Source organism: Neopsephotus bourkii, unplaced genomic scaffold (genome assembly GCF_033783945.1).
Source record: "Neopsephotus bourkii isolate Nb327-2 ecotype Australia unplaced genomic scaffold, CSIRO-AGI_Nbou_v1 NB_719, whole genome shotgun sequence".
Taxonomy (NCBI): Eukaryota; Metazoa; Chordata; class Aves; order Psittaciformes; family Psittacidae; genus Neopsephotus; species Neopsephotus bourkii.
This window is the reverse complement of record NW_026901218.1, coordinates 865,969-887,599: the sequence shown is the minus strand read 5'-3', so window position 1 is coordinate 887,599 and position 21,631 is coordinate 865,969. Positions and strand designations below refer to the sequence as shown.

The 21,631-nt window shown below is 41.4% G+C and overlaps 2 protein-coding genes across 2 annotated transcripts in view; one reads left to right on the top strand and one right to left on the bottom strand.

Annotated features, from left to right (window-relative positions):
- FAM107A (family with sequence similarity 107 member A) overlaps positions 1–21,631 on the top strand; it is a 320,254-nt gene that overhangs the window by 115,077 nt on the left and 183,546 nt on the right. The window lies entirely within an intron of this gene.
- PRKAR2A (protein kinase cAMP-dependent type II regulatory subunit alpha) overlaps positions 1–21,631 on the bottom strand; it is a 62,077-nt gene that overhangs the window by 5,927 nt on the left and 34,519 nt on the right. Inside the window, exons 3-8 of the mRNA XM_061354217.1 lie at positions 15,780–15,832; positions 14,180–14,263; positions 11,441–11,547; positions 7,209–7,362; positions 3,476–3,577; positions 1,636–1,710 (exon numbers count right to left, since the gene is read on the bottom strand). Of these exons, the coding sequence (XP_061210201.1) occupies positions 1,636–1,710; positions 3,476–3,577; positions 7,209–7,362; positions 11,441–11,547; positions 14,180–14,263; positions 15,780–15,832 (575 nt within the window). The remainder of the gene's footprint in view (positions 1–1,635; positions 1,711–3,475; positions 3,578–7,208; positions 7,363–11,440; positions 11,548–14,179; positions 14,264–15,779; positions 15,833–21,631) is intronic.

The following is a 21,631-nucleotide window of genomic DNA, read 5'->3' as shown; positions in this document are numbered from 1 at the left end:
TGATGGGAAGGATGAAAGAGATGATTACAACTTGAGTATGAAACATGGGCTGGGAGAAGGTGATGCAAGACTTAAACATTACAGAAGAAATTAAGCCTTTAGCTAGGCTTCCTGGGGATATTGTGAACCATCCCGTGCAAAGCTTTTCCTTCACTGTTGCCATCTATCACAACATCAACTAAGACACTCAACACACTTCTGAGAGAGTACTAAGAGAGTACTTTAAAAGAGTGAAAATCAACTGAGTGGGAGACCTCCTCCTAATACCAGCAGGCACTAACAATTTAAGTGCTTCCAAGCATACTGCACTGAACTAAAGAGTCAAATTCCAGAAAGGTAATTCAAATGTAAAATTACCCATGAGAAAAAAAAGAAGTTCCTGGTATGGATGAACTACTGTAATGGAAGGTCTACCACATATTTTCCAAGCATAGTATTTCATCATCTGCAGCAGTGTACTACCATCACCCAGACCTATCCAGACTATTAATCTTCCTTTTAAAGGGTAATTACATCCTAGTCCTTAATTCAGTTATTACAACAGATTAAAACCAACTGTGTAATTGGATCACTGATTGCATTGGCTTACAGTTCTGAGACTGATTTATAAGCTTTGATTTTGCTGAGAGTCCATTTTTCTCAGGGTCTTACACAATCAGATTTTCAACTTCCCAAATTGAGGGTATTCTTGGAGATAATAAAACTAAGGTTTCCTACATTCAGTTATCTGACATTCAAGGTAATTAAGATGAATTATTCAAGGAGTCATATTTTGTTTATAAAACAAGATGACAGTTGTGATCACAAACCTACAGTAACAGGTAGGCCAAGGACTTTCTTGCCTTAACTTCCACTTGAACTAGAGCACTTCTGCAACAAAGCATCCCTGAGCTAAACTTGATGCAAAATTCCAGTGTTTCCTCAGTAGCAGTACTCCAAAACATCGTGTCACAGCCAAAAAAAACTCCCCCAGCTTTAGCTTGAGTTGATCCAGCTTCATGTTCTAACACTCTGGCCTTGATCTATTACAGCAGACACCAGCAACCAAAGGCTGTTAACTGAAGCTCGACTAACCACCAAAATACTCTTTTTAAGGGCATCAGGAAAAACAGTGGGTTTAGTTACCCCTGGTAATTACTTAGTTAACTGAGTTGGGTTCAGCTACTGAAACATTGCCAATGACTTCATTTATTTTCATCTAAATCACACTTCTGTTGAATTCTTTGGTTTTGTTGTTTAGTCAATTAGAGATGCCTTTACCACCCGCTTGTGACTCCTTGTTAAATCTGGACATCGGTGCTGTGAAAAGTCTACCTGGGTCCTTTCATGGAAATTGCAGAGACATTTAATGTCAGCTTCTTAAAGCACACTACCCTGGAAATCCGGCAAAGACCATTTATAAAGCCCAAACAGGTGAGAGAAGAAAAACCCAGGAGCTAAAGTGCTGCAATAAATTTATAGCAAAAGACATACTGACCATTCCCCAGACATTCAAAAAGTGGTTAAATAAACTGGAAGTATTAAAAGAGTAACTGCCAAGTTGGTCTAAGTAATAGCATTCTGTAAGTCAATTCCAAACAGGAGAAAAGCAGCAGAGAAAGGAGAATGGTAAAGAAAAATTTAGACTGCAAGTACCTGAGAAATGATACGTTCTCCATCTTGGTACACCTTCTCTCCTATAACATCCACTATCTTCATTCGCTCTGATGCCTGGAACAAAGAGGAACATTAAAAGATCATCTCTTGTAGTACATCTCTGGTAAACCTTGTAGCCCTGAAATGATGAGGCATTCACTAGACACAAACAGTATCTGGGTACTGAAAAATACAGCCCCTTCAACGATGCTATCTTGACAGCACCACAGTTTAAGACTACTGTGATTGAGAGGGAAGAAAATTGTCTAGTGGCCCCATCTGTGTGCTCTTCTTGCTCCCAAAGTTAACAAATAACCGATTTGACTGGTTTAAAGCAAATGGAGGGGGAATAATAATTTCCTATGAGGTTCAGTTAAAATTTGAAGAAAACACTCAGAAAACCGTCATAAACTCTCTAAGAACAAACTTCAATGAGAAACACCAGCAACACATTTTCTGAATATTTTAATCACCATACACTGGAATACATGGGGGGAAATTGTGTCCCACAACTCAATCCTAGAATGGAGAGAGGAGGGGGATACAAAAACAATGCTGGCTCTAAATTGTAAGCAGACACTGAACAGGATTCCCAGCAGCAAGGGTAATCTGACGTGCAATGAAACACGCCTGAGACATGAAAAGCAGGAAGGGAGAAAGAACAGTAAAATTTATCTCCAGTGTTTCTCACTGCCCATCTTGAACAGCACAAAACAACTGTGTTGCTCCAGAGCAGTGTAAAAAACATACTGGGAAAGGAGGAACATCCTACAGTTAGAATTAATATCTTGACAAATGATTCAGTTGTAATCCATCCATTCCACAAATGCACCTTCAGCTAGCCCAGATTTGAGAAACTTAATTTTGATCCATGTATGATTCACGTGCAGTGTGTCATGCAAAAAGCCATTCAGTGCTAATGAGTTATTTTTTTATATCTTTAAGTATTTATGAGTCATTTTTGTGCTCAAAGTCACATTGACAGAACTAGTTTAAGCCAGCCACAGAGGGAGATGTTGTGCAACCTACCCCTTCCACAGCTACCAACATACATCCAATATATATTAGGGGTTGCTATTCCCACCTAATGATACTTTGAGATTTTGTAATCTTCCCTCAAAGAGATGTAAAGCTCTACTCAAATAATGCTGAAAAATATTCTTGTGATGAGAAAACAAAGAAAAGCTAAGTTATAGCATAGGACAGAAATAGACTAATTTCAGAGCAGTATGGTATGGCTCTGAAAACCCTCTGAAGATATAGGCTGACTCAATAGCTTAGAAGGGACAATTTACACATAGTTCCTAAATTCATGCACCACTCACAAGAACATGGCATCTGTCTCTTCATTCCGAGGCAGCACTGCTTCCCTTTAGACTATTCTTAGTTTACCTCCTGAATACTGGTTAAGGTTAAAGAAAGTCCTACCAGGGGCCACATTTTCTGTCTCAAATGTGAAATCATTCATGGCTGGTAAAGGGAAAATATCCCTTCGATTTTTTCACTACTTCAATATCACACCCCCAAGGGAAACCACGGCCTGGAGTTCTGATTTTTACTTTAATACGTGCTCTCTGACATATTTATAGATTGTTTTCCGTTGTGATTTTTTTACATCTTTATACACAGATAAAAATCAGCAAATTCCTTACTGCGAATAAAGGATATGAAATCAACGCATACAACTTCCATAATGCAAATTAAGTTGTACAGAAAACATGATACCAAAGCTGCTCTTAAAATTATTCTTCTAAGCAAAAAGTAACAGAGATTCCTGACAGAGCAGAACCATGGACTGTAGAGTTAATGGTAATGCAAGAATTTGATGCAGAGGCTTTACCTCCAAGGATTTAAGAAGGGGCACAGACTCAATAAATAATTCATAGGTCTTCCTCTTCTTTGCATTGTTTTTCAATATAATTCTTCTGAACGTCACTCGATCCTGCAAGAAACAGAAGAAAAATACATTATTCCTCTTCACTGAAATGTTCCCTGTTTAAAGAACTGACAAATATAAACAAGGATTTGCAACAAACACTGGGGCTGAGAAGCCAGCTGTTAAAACACTACTACATCCATCATAGTGGTGATCGCAACAGCTCTTGTGAGAGCACTTGCTGCAGTAAACTTATAAAACCAGGGAACTGTAAGACCTGGTCCTTCTAACATAAGCATTTAAGAACTCTATTTTTAGTCTATTTTGTACTGTTTTTCAGAGCTGAGTTTTGGGGTTTTATTTGGCTGTTTTGTTAATACGTCCCATGCTTCTACATACAGTGAAAAAGTTGCTCTCTTCTTGCTGAAGCCATTGGAAATTGGCATTTCCAACACTTAAAGCAACTGCAGGACTAAGCCTGGATTGGTTTATTCTCTACTTGAGTCACAGATTTTAAAGGTAAGTTGGAGATTTATTCTGGTCTCAAATAGATCAGGAATAGAATATCAAACAGCAACAGGCTTGATTCATTCCTGCGCTTTCCTTCCCTTCTAGGATCCAAGAGACAGCTTTTTGCTTCCTAATTGCCAGCCTGTGTGCTGGGCTCATCCCCAGAGCATGAGCAGCAGGTCAAGGGAAGGGATTCTCCCCCTCTGCTGCGCTCTGGGGAGACCCCCCCCCCTCCGTGCCCCGCAGTTCTGATCCAACTCTGGGGCAACAGCACAGGAGGGACGTGGAGCTGTTGGAGCAAGTCCAGAGGAGGCCATGGAGATGCTGTGAGGGCTGGAGCAGCTCTGCTCTGGAGCCAGGCTGAGAGAGCTGGGCTGGGGCAGCCTGAAGAAGAGAAGGCTCCTGAAGGGCAGACCTTAGAGCAGCTCCAGTGCCTGAAGGGGCTGCAGGAAACCTGGAGAGGGGCTTGGGACAAGAACAGGTAGGGACAGGACAAGGGGAATGGCTTTAATCTGCCAGAGAGGAGACTGAGATGAGCTCTTAGGCAGAAGCTCTTCCCTGTGAGGGTGCTGAGGCGCTGGCACAGGGTGCCCAGAGAAGCTGTGGCTGCCCCATCCCTGGCAGTGTTCAAGGCCAGGTTTGACACAGGGGCTTGGAGCAAGCTGCTCCAGTGGAAGGGGTCCCTGCCCGTGGCAAGGAGTTGGAAGTGAAAGAACTTTAAGGTCCCTTCCAACACAACCCATTCTACGATGCGATCCTACTATCTCTTCCCCAGGCAGCAGCTAGTGCTGTGCAGGCTCCGTGGCCACTGGGCGGCACTGCGAGCCCGTAACCATCGCTCCTGCCTCTGCCGGCAGCGGCGGACATGTTCGAGCCGTTATTGTCAGAACTTAACAAAACGCTTTCCGTTTCCACACAGATATGGCAGCGCTCAGCTCCTGTCTAACACTGACAAGAAAAGCCACAATAGAGCTGAACTAAACAGCACGCCCAGGCTGCGGGGAAAGTACTGCTCACCAGATCCGCTTGTCAGTGTTTGCATTACAATAGTGCCCATGGTCCGTGACAGGATCAGCACTGGATTATGAACAGAGGAGAGTTCACCTTGCAGGGTGAGGGAAAAGTGTAAAAATTAAAAAGTCAAGGGAAAGGATGAGAGATTTGCTTAGGAAAATGGCACAAACCCCCCTAAATCTTTTAAGTTTCCATATACCACAATTAACAGAAACACCCGAGGTCCTAAGAGCCATTACAGCCATAGAACGGTGAAGGCTGGAAAGGACTTTCAGATCATGTAGTTCCAGTTTCCCTGGATCTCATTTTCTGCCAATCGATGCCTCAGCAGTGACACTTTGAAGCGAAGGGGTATTTTCAAGTAAAGGCACAGTTTTATGGGATGCAGGTTGCAAATACTCGTCACTGATACAGGTGACACTAGTGGAATATAAAAGTTGAAGGAGGGGAAAGATCAAGAGACAATAAAAAATGAGGGATTGCTTGATTTTACTATTTTAATAAGCTCTTCAGTGGTCGAAGTCTCTTCAAATGTACGTGTTTGGTGAAGCAAAAAGGTGCAGAAATGGTCAAGGACATTGCAAAAGCATAAAAATTACAGAATGCATTTGTTTGAGAGTATCAGTGAGGGAGAAGCAGCAGTATTTGAGTAAGAAGGGCAGAGCAGTGAAGGAAATGTGTGTGATGATGAAGTTCTCCCCAGACATGTTCAGCAGAAACAACTGAGGACAGTTCTCTGTCCCGAAGAGACACGCATTTGATAACTGCTTTGTGCCTGAGCTTTCCGCCAGGCTTTTGCTGGCCTAAGTCTGAAGTACAGCAGGAGTAATTCACATTTCCTCCATGGCAGATAACCCATGAGCTTTAGCAATGACTTCTTCAGACTAATAAAAATATGTTTAAATTACACCAGGCACAGAATGGCACAGTAAAACATGGCAATTGCAGAGTAACTGGAAGAAATAAATGATGATTTAGGGCAGGAAAATACAGCTTTAGTTAATAACATATCTACAGGACAGATGACCAGCAAGAGGTCCCTCTTCACTACACCTTGTAATTAAGTGAATAAAATCACAGAAAAAACAAACCCCAAATTAACTCAATTTGTGCAGTTCTTGTCAAAGGCAAAGGAACAAAGAATCATCATCTCATTTTCCTCCTTTTATGAATGAGCTCAGTTTTCAGGTAGCTGCTTTGTTCCATCTTATTCAAGAAATTAGATTCTGACATTACTCCCTTGTTGATTTACCAAAAATCTTTCTTTTTGGCTCAAAAAGAAAAGGGAAGGGAGGCAGATCTCTAAGCAAGCGCTGAGACTGCATAAGCACACCATGTGTAGCAGCTTATCAGTCCCATAATGAAGGTCACAACACATGGGCAACCCACAGCGATAGTTGCCAAGGAGCCCAGCACACACAGAGCATACAACACTTCTGGCTTCAAAGGCTTTGCTGATTGTACAATCCGCTTATTATATGAGCCCTCGAGGATGAGTAAGAGAGCACTGTGAAAATAACCCTACCAAACAGTACAGAGAAAAGGACTAAAAAAGGAAACTCATGTCTACAGCTTCACATTCAACACTGCGGGGCTAGAGACAAAGCAACACCATCAATTTAGCTTGGTATCTCACAGGTCATGCTGACCTGAGAAACTCTTCCAGTGAAACACAAAGGGAGCAGAAACATCATGACAGGTTATTCTGAAGGAAAACAAAGCTCTGGGCAGTTTTCCTAGCTCTTCAAATTACTGGTATCCTCAAGAAGATATTTAACACTTTCCAATTCCCCTTAAAATGGTAGGAAGGTGAGCTGAGAATAAAGAATGTCATTTAGATATTTTTCCCATAACATACGTGCATTAAAGTCTTCACTGCCCTCTGCAGGGTGAAAACAAAACCAGCTTTTTCCTGCCCCCTAAACAAAAGCCACAATTATAGCAAATACAAGTAATTAAAGGGACAGATAAAACTAGTGATAATAGTTTTTACAAACAAGTTGTTCTGTAAAGGTGGCCAAGAAGATTTGCACAATGGTTCTCTTATGTCAGAAGGTGAGATAACAGATCATGATAAAAGAGCTATTAGCACAACAAGCCATAACAAAAGAAGCACTGGACACAGTTAAGTGTTTAAAATACTATGCATATGAGAGCAACCTTCTTTCCTTACCAGTCCCCAAAGGGCTCCTTCTGTGGTGGCAATAATGGTGGCAGCTCTAGGAGTGTTGTACATCAAGGCCAGTTCCCCAAAACTGCCATGATTATCATAGCAGCCTACACAGCGCGACTGGTCATCTTTTGCTACAAAGATATCATACGACCCTCTAGAAAACAATGGCATAGATGTTCTTGATTAGACAACATTTCAATGAAAATGATAAAAAAAGCTTTTTGCTGCTATACAGATGGCCCTCATTGCTAAGTGAGATGGAACATGCTTTAGTGAGCTTTCCAATTGCCCTGATACCAAATTGCTTCTATGTACACTGTTTTCACAATAATTCTCTCTTTCAAAAGCATTTCACTCCTCACAGAGCTGGGCAGGATCCACTTGGTTTCTTCTGCATAGTATTTTGTCATTATTATTGTAATCGTTCTTACAACATGATAGGTAGTTCCATTGTTTTTAACAGCATTTGTCTTTTACAGCATGTGTGTTACCCAGTGAGGCCTCTCCGGAGTGACTCAGCTCCATTTATGCCCATTTTCTCAGTGACAGCACTGCTGTAGTACCACTGGGACACACTCAATCCAACTCCTCACCTGCTCCTATGCTTTGTCTCAACTCCATCTTAAGGGTACCTCTATATCACAACCCCAGGATGCAATTGTAGCTTGTATCTGCATATGCCCATGCTAGATTCAAATGATCTAGCTCTTGTATGCATAACAGTGATGCCATAAAAGCACAGAGATCAGAGGAAGGGGCTTTTTTTATTATTTCTCAGATACTGAGTTTTGCAGTGCAAACTGACCAGTCTTAAAATGAGCAGCACATACTGATCCTCAAGCTGAAGGATTTAAAGCTACTTGAGGAATTTTATCACCATTTTCATTGAGGTGTGACTGCTGAAGAAGGCGGGTTACAGCATGCAGTGCTCAAACTTGAAGAGTTGACAGCCCTAGGGTTGTTAGTTACCTCTGAGAACACTGCTGCAGCTAAAAAAAAAAAAAAAAGAAACAAAAAAACCCCACCAGACACCACAGGACAGCTTTATGCCAGCTTCATTTATAGGTGATTCCCTAAAGTTAACATCACACGAATCAAAGAGTTAAAACACATCAAAGTAAGGAAGCTCTGCACAATGACTTGAGGGTTTACTGCATTAAAGCCTCAGAGATCCAGAGGAAACTTGGGTTATTGGATCAACAGCAGATGGACCAGATTCAGACATGTCAGAAGATCCAAGAAATGTAGTCTCTCTCTGTCACCCAGAAAGCTAAAGGAGGAAGCTGGGCACAAGAAGACTAAATAACATCCTTACCAGACACTTTTTACACTCTACTGCTTACTCACACTTAGGAAGACAGAGAAAGAAACCAAACAGCATGCTAATAGTAAACTAAATAAGGGTTAGTGTTGACAGAAAAGTTTTGCTGATTCTTCTAATGCTCAATATCTACTTGAGGATTCTCTGATGGGCACCAGTGGCAACAATCTTCAGAGGGTTTTTTAATCTAGAAGAGCCATCTGTGGGCACTTCAAGCAAACCCAACAACCTCTTCCCATCCCTCAGCCTGAAAGTCACTTATCAGTGCCATTTATTTCCAAACAACTACAGCCACTTAAGCTTCAGCCAAGCATTGAGCTGTCTGTGCCCCAAGGACTAAATTGGTGAGGCACCACTGGGTGACCTTGGCTCAGCTTTATTGCAATGTTACTGAGCTCTGAGACAGTCTGTGAGCTAGAGCCTGGCAAGATAATAATAGACACAGCCCCAAGTGTAACTAGCGAGATGGCAATTGTTAGGAGTGCAAAGACTCAGAAGAAAAACACTGACATGAAAAAATATAAAACCTCAAGGAAAAAAAAACAGGGCAGAAAGGGCAACTCAGCAAAACTGTTGATCAGTCTGTTCCAAGAGGCACCAGAGACCAACGCTACCCCCCTCCTGACTGATGAATGCTCAATCAGCAGAGACTCATCAGGTGCCTCCTCAGCAGTGATGAGCATACTGATGTTAAGCCATGCAGCACATTTTTCCTAACTTTTCCTTCCATGTAGTAAACACTAAATAGCTGCTGCATCCTCAGGTTGCATCTGTCCTCCCTGCTGTCCCTTTGCACATAGTCAAAGATCCTCGGATAAAGTGGTCTGGTGAGGAAGTATTACAGCAGAAGACTTTGGAAAAAAGAGACTTGTGCCAGAAAGCCTGCTTGTCTATGTAGACAAGAAGCTAAAGAGTTACACACACAACACAAAGTCACTGTTCATTCAGACAGGAAGAAACTAATCCTCATGGATATTTAGGCATTCATGACTTATTTTAAGGTAACAAGACATGCTTCTGATGCCTTAAAAGAGCCAGTCTTACAAATTTGCACTTGCAAGCAACTAGAAGTACTTTAGCTTTCCATAAGCACCAGTATCCTGCTATTCTTTTGCATGAAAAAATGAGGGCGTGGGAGGTGGAGGAAGCACCAGAAGGGAAAATTCGTAACTGTAGAATTCTTTCTAATAACTGAATAGCTGACATAGAAGTTACAGCAGAGTCAGTGTTTACAGCAAAGGCTGCTCTACTGTTACTACTCAATAACCCCCAGCATAGACTTTCTGCCACATTCTTTTGGCAACATAGAGTGGAGGAACGGACCACTGGCTCAGGCTAATGGATGGTATGGTAGAGGGCAGGGGAATGGGCATAGAATCAGAATCTGTTTGAGATGGCAAGAAATGCAAGAAATTGCAAAATGGCACCTTAAACTCTGCAAGTATGTATCCCCTAACCAACAGAAGCAAACTAACCACAGGTCTCTCTGAAGTCACTAATTAACATGACAGCCTCTGCCATGGATTCTAATGTCCTGTATTCTCCTTCCCCAAAGATTTCTATTGCAGCTCTTCACCCTCCTTCCTTCAGTAAAAACACAGTGTCTACAGACGGCATGTAACATAGAACACAGAATAGCGTCATACAGAATCACAGAACAATTAGGGTTGGAAGGACCCTAAGATTATCAAGTTCCAGCCCCCTCCCCCGCCATGGGCAGGGACACCTAACACTAAACCATGTCTGTTCAAGCCTTGAACACCACCAGGGATGGAGCATTCACAGCTCCCCTGGGCAACCCATTCCAGTACCTCACCACCCTCCTCACAGTAAAGAACTTCCCCTGTTTAAGTTTCAACCCATCACCCCTTGTCCTATCACTACAGTCCCTAATGAAGAGTCCCTCCCCAGCATCCCTATAGGCCCCCTTCAGATACTGGAAGGCTGCTATGAGATCTCCATGCAGCCTTCTCTTCTCCAGGCTGAACAGCCCCAACTTTCTCAGCCTATCTTCATATGGGAGGTGCTCCAGTCCCCTGATCATCCTGACTGCCATGATTTTTCAAATATGATGGACAGTGGCTTAGCAACTTCATTCGCCTGCTCCTTCAGGTCCCATGGACTTGTGCACATTCAGGTTCCTAAGATGGTCTCGAACCTGATCCTCTCCTACAGTGAGCCTAAGGTCTTCATTCACACAGCCCCTGCATCTGCCATCCAAGACTTGGGTGGTGTGGTCAGAGCATTTGCCAGTGAAGACTGAGGCAAAGAAGTAATTCAGAATCTCAGCCTTCTCCAAATCCAGGGTAGCCAGTTCTCCCGGTAGCTTCTGGAGGGCCCACGTTGTCCCTAATCTGTCATTATTTGCTACATACCTATAGAAGGCCTTCCTGTTACCTTTCACATCCCTTGCCAGACTCAGTTCCTACTGGCCCTTAGCTTTCCTGACCTGACTTGGTCCCTAGCTTCTTGGACAACATCCCCGTATTCTTCCCAGACCACCCGGCCTTGCTTCCACCTTTTACAAGCCTCTTTTTCCCGCTATAAGTATCCTCAGCGAGCATATGTTTGGTTTTAAGCTATGCATATGCTGATGAGTACAAAAGCTAAACTGAAGAAATCATAGGCAAGCTCACGCTGCTGCCATTCCTCAGAGAAAGTGGTATTTGAGTTTTTATGCAACTACACAGAATATGTTAAAACCTAGCAGGTTTGAAATGTCCACCTCTGTCAAATTCGATTGTCCCTGGGAAAATGATCCAAAAGTCAGTGTGGGCCTAAACGGGAAAATGGAAAGATCAAAGTAAAAGGCAATGACTGCAAAAAGCCAGTTTCTTTCAGAAACTGTCCCTGCCATTTTTAAGAAACTGAAAAGAAACAACCTCCACATTTCAAAGGCATAGCTGCTTACCGCTCAATGACATAGAAGTTGTCTCCATCATCACCTTGGTCAATCACATGTTCCTGAGGTGTCACCTTCCTCTCAAACATGGCATCAAGGACCTGAGACAGCTGCTCCTATAACACAAAGAGCAGGGGAAGAGAAAAGAAAAAGTACATTTTGAAAACCTTCGGAAAATGCACCTTAGCATTATTGCTCGACAAGGGCGAGTTCATGTGACTTGATTTGGGTAGTGAAGTGCAACACACATTGCACTGTGTTTACGGTAGGGCAATACAAGTAATATTGATATCAATGTTGACTGCCACTAACACCTCATGTGTTTCCAGCTGATTAATGTAAGTTCAATAATGCAAACATTGATACTTGCATTACAGAAGAACCATTATCTCAAATTCAGGTCCAAATGGCTTAACCTATGCATACCATTTCAGTGCCAAAGCGCACATGTACAGAAAGGTCTTTTGGTTTAATCTGACACAGCTTCTCTGGAATGGAAACATGCTGATTTATGTCTATAGTACATATATTTCATTATATGTATGACTAGAAACTGCACCATAATCTATGAGTCACTTATATGTACTGTCATCACTGAAGAGCCTCCATCATGATCAGGACTGTAGTGAACAAGACTGTACAGAGTTATGTCCCTGGATAGTCTGCGTATTAGGGAGCCTGCGATCCCAGCACAAGACGAGATCAGACAGGTGCAGATGGGGAGCACATAGAGAAAATGGGATAGTGTTGGTCTACACCAGACTCAGGCTGGGTTTCTCTGATGAGCCATGACTAAACGTGTTTTGTAGGCAACACAGGCAGGGAAAGCCAAGAGAAACAATGCCATGTAAGTACCTTGCCTCAATGCTGACGGGCTTTACTATCTTCATTATTCCAAAGTCCATTAACAATAGACTTTCACTGCATTTCAAATTTGAAGATGAGTATCACAGCTGAGTTTCCAAAAACATACTGCATGAACGTTTAAACCAGTCTTTAAGCTGCTAGGTACACTTGAAGTATTTACTGCAGTCTAAACTCAGAATAATCATTTCAGCCTCAGCAGGCACCACTATATTGAAAATACTTTCACTAGAACCTTATTTTCTTGGCTTTAAAAACTCTCCTGATATTTAAACTAAACAATTATTGCATGAAAGCCATTTGTTTTAACCATCTATTTCACAGCATGCATTTAAAGTAACAGTTGTCAGGAAACGAGCAATGAAGATTCTAAAAAGCTTTTTAAAAACACTGTAACTCAATAATATTTTATTTGGAGGATAAACAGGAAAAGACTCATTTTAAGTAAATAAAACACTGAGCTCTTCTGTCATCAAAAGGACAAGCTTCATCAGGTTTCTGAACTGTAAAAAAACCCTTCTGGCTTAACTCTGGGGTAACAGTCACTGCTCTCACCCAGTAAAGCTGAGCAGCGCTTCTCAAGCCATAAGCTACCGCATTCGCCCTTTTGCATTACATGCAGGCAAAGTTCAATTAACTCAAACCCAGGAATCTGCAGGACTCAGCACTGCTCTTAGAGCTTTTATTTTCCCCAGCCTGCAGTAGTTTTCATGGAAACCTGACAGTTCTGTTTTCATGGAAACACCAGACCAGAGGTGAGATGCATTTATTCTACAGCCTCTCTGAGGCTGGATTAGAGGATCTCCAAAGGTCTGTTCCTCAACTACAGTCCTCATTAAAAGATTCTTACCAATGCAAATTCCAAAGTGCAAGCAACAATCATCATTAAAACTCAATGCTGAGGCAATGAGTAATTAATAACCAACTTCAGCAAGAAAAATCAGTAAGGATAGGAACAACCTAAAAACATGAATTTACATTCATTTACAGAAGTTTTTGGACATATTGGCATTTCAGGAAATGGTGCAACAATCTGAAATCATGTAAATATGTAACAGTCAATATCACAACTGTGTAAGTAATTTCCTTTTTAAATCACCCATAAAATTATGAGCTATTTCCTAGGAAAAATGAAATCAGGTGCAATGGTACCCAAGAAAAGATCTCATTGAAAGATAAGCAAAATAATCAAAACCAGAACAAAACCAAAGCCCTTTTCCCTAACAGGAAGAAAAACAAAATGGAATTTGCAAGAGGAATCTGACAATGATGGTAACCGACAACTTGACGTAGAATCATAGAATAGTTGGGGTTGGAAATGACCTTACGATCATCTAGTTCCAACCCCCCTGCCATGGGCAGGGACACCTCGCACTAAACCATGTCACCCAAGGCTCTGTCCAACCTGGCCTTGAACACTGCCAGGGATGGAGCATTCACAACCTCCCTGGGCAATCCAGTCCAGTGCCTCACCACCCTCACAGTAAAGAATTTCCTCCTTATTCCCAATCTAAACTTCCCCTGTTTAAGTTTTAACCCATTACCCCTTGTCCTGTCACTACAGTCCCTAATGAAGAGTCCCTCCCCAGCATCCTTGTAGGCCCCCTTCAGATATTGGAAGGCTGCTATGAGGTCTCCACGCAGCCTTCTCTTCTCCAGGCTGCACAACCCCAACTTCCTCAGCCTATCATACAGGAGGTGTTCCAGTCCCCTGATCATGTTTAGATTGTTCATTGGTTGCTCATCTCCAAACATAAGCCCCAGCCCAGCCTGCCTATAGTTAATAATTCATAAACTATCACAGTGCAAACAAGTGTCTGGACTGTTAGGTCATGCTATTACCTGTATCTACAAACCATCGACTTCAGTTTAGAATGGAATTACCTGATCGAGGTTTTTGAAGAGCAGGATATCTTTACACGCTTCCTGCAGTCGGCATCGCTGTTCATCAGTTTTTGGATGAACTATCTTTAAAACAAAGTAAAACAAATGTCATGACAATCAAGAAGTATGATTACTGACTGAACCTGCGTTTCAGAGGGAAATGCAGAACACAATTTAACAGTATAAAAGTACACAGCTCCTGTGTTGTTTGCATAAACAGCATTTATGCATTTTATATATGTAAATATGTATGTATGTATTATGCTGACAACTAACACATGGAAGATAACAATCAAGATAGACAAGAAGGATGCCTTTTCCTTCCCCTTCCCTTCTAACCCACCCATAGATACAGTCAAGGTGTGAGCATTTGAAACAGAGGAAAAAGAAACAACTCTGGGTGTATTAATCCTAATATATTTATTGTTACCATGTAGATAGTTTGCATGATTTATGATATGTATCTATCTCAGCCCATATAATAATAGAAGTTACTTAAGAAGCACCTGGTGTTGTTTCCCCAACAAAATGACTTTAATAAAAACTTTGCTATTTGAGAGATTTCTTTTTCCTACTTTTTTCCAATTATAAACATCTCATCAGATTAAAGGAACAAACACTCATTCTGCTCTAAGAATGTTTAGATGTGTTTTATTGGTGGCTAATTATGAAATCATATATATATATATATATTTAATTACCTCACATTCATTGCATCAACTATATTTCTGGAATAACAAGGATTCCAGAACGAGTTACATCAGTAGGATTATCTAAAAATTAATTGAAAGTTAAGTAGAGCTCAGATCCTTGTTTTAAAAGAACATCAGCAGTCAGGAAAATGAAGACTTTTGATGGAATAAATGCACCCAAGTTTAAAAACATCTGGATGATCAGACACACTCATAATCTTCTCTTTTTTCTTTTTATAGCATCTTATGTATTAAGTACCTTCTTTTTTAAGAGACATTCAATTAAGACTTAGATTTTCATTGCAGAAGTGTAAGCATCCTTGAAATGGAATCTAGAAAAGGAACACCGGAAGTCCAGAGAGGAAAACGCTGGCTCTCACCAGCAAGGCTACAGGATTTACTCACATAAAGAAATACAATTCCAGTATCTGGACTTGCAATTCCTAGGAATTCCCAGCTTTTAAAACCAACAAAAGAACAGCTGGACACAACCTCAAAATATTTCAATGAAGTATTTCTCCTCCCCAGGCAGAACTGCTCTGATAGGGCAGTAATAAGCATATGAGGAATGTTAAGCACCCATGAAGAAACAGCTGTGCTTAACTGATTCTTTACAACAGCATCGATGCTCTAGGAATTGCCTCAATGAGCCTTTAAGATAATTAAGAAAGGAAAATATCCAACATTTTAAAGGTAGGCTTAAGAACAGCTCTTGAGTCCTCTGAAGTGAAACTATATTAAAGCTACAGTGAGTAAATAAGTGCATGAGCCAAAGTGGCCCTAAATTTCAGAGCAATGTCACATTGTCAGTGTCAGTATGCCACGCAGAAGTGGTAGGGAAAGGGTGATGCACAGACATCTGCTGTCGAACTGCAGAGAGAAGCATGCATGATGCAATTCATTCTTACCTTTTGTTCTGTGTCTTCTTCCTCTTCATCTGGATTGAAAGCTTCAGCACAAACTTGGAAGAAAAAGAGAAAGTGAGTTAGTAAACAGAAGCCATTACATGAGAACAAATAAATCAATTTCAATTCCTTTCTTCTACAGTTTATTTTGCTACAGGAAGAACAAACTCACTTCTGATGATCTTCAATTTTTATTAAAGCACAACATTCTCCATTCAAAGTTATTTACAAACATCTGTAAAACCCAGGAGAAGAACACTGCAGCTTCACTGGTCTGCTCTTGCAGTGCGATGCATATAGCAAAACACACAAAGGAAATAGTACAAGAAGGCATGTGGCATTCCTCCACCTCAAGTCAGATGACTTGCAAATGACTGTCCATATTTTGGGGTATTTTTCAATACAGTGAAATCACATTTGCACACAATTTAACCTGGGAAACAGACAATCAGTTTGCCCATAGAATATTCTATGTCAAAACATAACGTTCAGTTCCCTTCCATCTCCTGTGTCTTACCACATTTGCATCAAATGAATGTCAAGTTACAGTAGAAAAACTTCTAAAAACACACAGAATTATTATTGTTCTTTTTTAAAAGGACAGGAACATTTGTGGAAACCATATTCTGGAGTGCACAGGAAGAAGGCTCTGCCAAACATGTCAATATAACTACAGGATCAGTCACAAGAGAGGCAATGATAATGGTGAGCTGCTGAAATTTCAGACCATTTTTGTTCAATTTTGTGCTTCAGAAAAGGCTGATCTTCACTTATCTTAACAGTTACACTGTTCTACAATGCTAAACAGACACCTCTGCTGCCAAAGCCTAGCAAAAACTCTAGCTCAGACTTTATTTTGCAGATCTTCCATGTCAAAGTAAACTCTACATTCTAACTACCTGCATGAAGTGAGGGTCAGCCCTGTTTTTATCTTTAGCAAGTGGCATCTTACTTCTAAGGCTAAATGGTACTTGTAAGGTTTTACAAGCAAACAAACAAGCATTTTTCTTTGTACTTTATCCACCATCCTGACAATACTCAACGCTTGGCAGAAGGCCCAGGAATTCACTGCAATGACATCTAACTGCTGCATGGACTTTGAAAGTATATACACATATATATAGAAAAAGAAGCAGATTAAAGAAAAAGAACTAAATCTCAAGGGTCAAGCATTCAGCAATTTGCAAATGATTTCAAAAGGCACACAGAACTATTGACCTTGTCACCATACTTTCAAAAGCACTACGGAAATGCACAAGTCCAGCATAATCTGCTAGGAAAGACTTGCCTCCCTCCTCAAAAGGTACATGTCCTTCCTAGTAACCTTGATTTTCATAGAATCACAGAATGGTTTGAGTTGGAAGGAACCTTAAAGCTCATCCTGTTCCAACCCCCTGCCAAAGGCAGGGACACCTTCCACTGGTGCAGCTTGCTCCAAGCCCTGTCCAACTCGGCCTTGCAGGGATGGGGCAGCCACAGCTTCTCTGGGCAGCCTGTGCCAGCGCCTCAGCACCTTTCACAGGGAACAGCTTCTGCCTAAAATCTAATCTAAAGTCTCACCTTCAAAGCGTTTCACGTTATCTGTGTTCAAGCTGTGCTGCTTCTCTATTCTGACTGAAAAGAACCTCCATAACTACCCTGCACTCTGCCAAGCCCTGTCAGAAATCCATGGAAGTTAATCTCAGGACTCCTGAAGTTTAGTCATTTGTGGGTTATAGTACAGCCAGTCCCAAGGGAAAACCATCTGCTCTTTGACCTTGACACAGTGAAAACATACTTGCCCCACTATTTTATACATGACTGAATTCACATTTATTAACTATTTCAGTGTCCCAGTAGAACAGGAACTCCAAGGTAAGCTTATTCTCACAATATTATCCTGCAGAAGTGTGTTGGGCAGCATCTTTTTAGGCTCATTGAAGCAGAAGGGATCTCTCTCTGAAGGTCATACAGTCCAACCTACCCTTTCAAGGAGAGCTATTTGCAAGGCTAGATGGATGCTGACCTGGAAACCTCCCTGGGAGAAGACTGCATATCTCTGACTAATCTGCTCCACTGCTGCACCATCCTCCTGTGGAAGAAGTTTTTCTTAATGTGCAGCCTAAAGCTCACAAATATCTTGGTATCATTTGAAGTGACTTCTGAAATCACACCTTTATTATGTGAGATTTTCAGCACATCTCTGTCCTTGAGCAAACGCCAAGCATGAACGCATCAGTGAAAGTTATGTACAAGCGTGACACACACCCCGACTACATACTCTCATTAACTACAGCTGTATCAGCATATATCATGCAGACCAAGCTTCCTGCCAAGTCAACCCACATAGTTCAAGTAGCTTTGGAACACAAAGACCAGTTTTCAGTTTTAAGAAACTTTAAGATAAAAAGAAATTCCTGCTTTTATCCTACCATCTACATTTAGTCTTTCTTAGCTTCTGCAGCTAGTTTAGTTTTCGCTTCATACAGCATCTTCTTTGGCTTTCAAGAACAGGCACATCTGTTAACATTTCTGAAGGCTCAGAAATGATACAACTCAATCGCTGCTTTGTTATGCAGGTGACAGAATCTGAAAGCAACAAAGATCTGTCTAGCTGCAGCAATAACTTAAGCAGTGAATGGGGTGAGGGGGAAAAAAAGGGTGGGGAGAGAGGAGAAGTAGCAAGAAAACTCTGCCAGTACAAAGACTACCTTTGTTTAAGCAAGTTTTAATTGCTCCCAAAATAATACTGTTCTGCAAAATACAGGTTTTATCAAGATCAAAGTCCTTGCACTCTGTGTAAATCAGCATTTAGCTCCCATAAGCAAATACAGCCTCTGAGAGAAACAGTCTGAACACCACTGCTACTCTTCAAAATAGCAGCCAAAAGGCTGTGGCCTGAAAAACCATCAGACACAAACAAGAGGAGGAAATGAAAAATTTATGTTTTAGGTAAGGTGAATGCATTGTTAATATTTCTGTTGTTAATGGAAGAAGTAACAATGACATGCTCTGTCATTACCTCTTTGCAATTTTGGATAGCACTTTTTGTGCTCCTGAGTGAAAACCTGTTCATTTGTCCTTACTTATGAGGATGCTTCACTTCCAACTCCCCACCTGATTTCATGAGACCCATTAATGAAAATCCACCCAGAGCACCACAGAATCCCAGACTGGTTTGTCAGAAGGGCCCTAAAATCTCATCCAGTTCCAACGCCTGCCACAGGCAGGGAAACCTTCCACTAGAGCAGGCTGCTCCAAGCCCCTGTGTCCAACCTGGCCTTGAGCACTGCCAGGGATGGGGCAGCCACAGCTTCTCTGGGCACCCTGTGCCAGCACCTCAACACCCTCACAGGGAAGAACTTCTGCCTAAGAGCTCATCTCAATCGCCCCTCTGGCAGGTTAAAGCTGTTCCCCCTTGTCCTGATGTCCTTATACATGCAGAGCAACTTTTCCAGTTGTTGACCTGGATCAGTAATCTCGCACTATGCTTAAGCTGATGCTCTTCACATTAGAGCTTGACAAAGCTTCAATCGTTTTTAAGTCTGCCTCCCAAAGGACAGACGCAAAGCCTCTTCTGGAAGCACTATGCCAGCTGGAAAGGTGACCACTTCCAGTGGTTTGTCATTCCCTCTTTGACAGCTGAGTTGCTAAAGCAGACCCTTCCAAAATGATGCAGTCAAGAGGAACTTTAGAAGCTTAAACAGCATTTACACATAGGTTTTTGCTGGCACAGCTCAACATGATTTTCTGCACTTGGGAAACAACTTCAAGTTGTCTCATTTCTGTTGCTGGATAGCTCAGAACTTTTTCGTTTAGAAATTTCACTTTGTTTCCTGAGTTAAAGATCTCACCAAGTCAGAGCAGTTGACAGATTCGTACCTTGATCCAGCAAGTGGGAAACATAACCTGCAACCATTTGCACTACCTGAACAATTTTCACACAGATGACAGAATGAAAAGCGACACTGAAACCTGAAAGCCAGCTAAGCCATCTGCAATAAAATCAGGGTGTTTCATCCTTCAATTCCCTAAGGGGAACTGACTGAAATCAAGTGTAAATATTCAGTTTAAAATGTCGTTGCACCAGCCCAAAACTTGGATCTCAGGTCTTAAAAGACTGGTCTTCCTCTTTTGAGATGCCACATGAAAATCCCCTGATGCAGGAATGCAGGAGTACCCCCAGCAGTGCCACCTCCCAACTTCATTCTTAGTTCTCTAACAGGCATAACTGAAACATGACGTACAATGACCGTGACTTGAGCAAACAACACCCCCTCAAGTCTTTGTCAAATACCAATGCACAACATTCAAACACACAACCATTTGCATGGCCATGTACATCAAATCAAGTGTACAATATTGCAGTTGAGAAATATTTAGAAGTAATTATTTTAGGTGGCAAAGGAAAAGAATGGATGTTCAGTTCTGCAAACAGCTACAAATTTCATCAGTTCAATGGAAATTGAAATAAAATCAACTTGGTTTTATTCACAGCCAGAGCTATTCTGCGTTACAGATTAACTCCAAAGATAAAGTCACTCAGCAAGGCTGTGCCAAACCAGCTCAGTCCAGCCAGGATTACAGGTTCAGGCTCAGCTCCATGCGTGGTCCCAAATCCTGCTCAGGTTGGAAAGCTGCACAGATTGTTTTGTCAGGCAGAGAAGCCTATGAGACACTGATAAGCCGTAAGGCCCTTAAATCCTGCATTGTCTCACCCAGCTCTGTGAAAAGCAAGCACTGCCTCTCTGTACTACTGAATAGACACAGCAAAAGGATCACCCAAAGCTTTGCTTATACCCCTAATTTGACTTGAAAATGGCCATCTCTGATAGGGATGCTACTGGTATTTTTCAAGGCCCACTACTTGAGCAATAAAACTGGGGCCACAGGCAGAGCTGGAAAGGACCCACTCCAGTTCACAGCTACCCCAAGGCATAATTCTGGAGGGACATTAAGAGAACTGGAGATTGTATTAAAGCACTTGCTTGTCCTTACCTTTAGAAACCTCCGATAACCGCTCCCTCAGTGTGACTATGTACTTCCCAGTAGTATTATTTAAATCAGACCTCTCTGTTTGTTTTCTTTCCACACAGACAGAAATGCAACAGTTCCAGTGATAATGGCCTGTGACAAAACTGTAATGCCAGTGTCACACACTCCTGCTTCGTGCTCCATTTCAGTCCTGAGTTCATAACAGGCTGCATAATCCATTATAAATGTCACCTTTTGCGATAATGTGTTTTTCATTCCTTGCAGGAAATCAAACTCCGCATGCACAGATGTCTCTTCTCCCAAGATGGATATGTACAGGCAATATAATAAGCCCTTTAAAATGATGACAACTGGCTGACAGCTATTTCTGCATGTACATTAGGTTTATATATTCTGAATACATTTTCAAATATTTTTACTAAATTTGTATCAATTAAAATCTGCTTTTAAGCATTTATTTAAAAGGCTTCATCGTCAGATACAGAGTAAAGCCATTTTGATGATGCATTAGGGCACAACAGCCATTAAAATGATAAAGCTACAAATTAATTCCCCCACACCATGGGAAGATTTGGCAAGGTATTTAAAATTACAGTTCCCTGGGGCAAACAAGAACTTTCATAATGAAAGACCTACAGCAGTAAACGGAAAGTAAATAACCACAGTCTCTCTTTTAGATTTATATCTTTATGTACATATAATAAAACATTACACTCAGACAATACTGCTTCAACTAGATCGTGAAACACAAAGCACCTTTGACTTATGAGACAATGCATTCCTGCTTTCTAGGCTTTGTTCAGGTTTTGGTTTTGTGTTTTGCTTTGCTTAACTCCTGCAACATACAGTATCTAGTGTGGAAAGCACCCCAAGTTAACTGA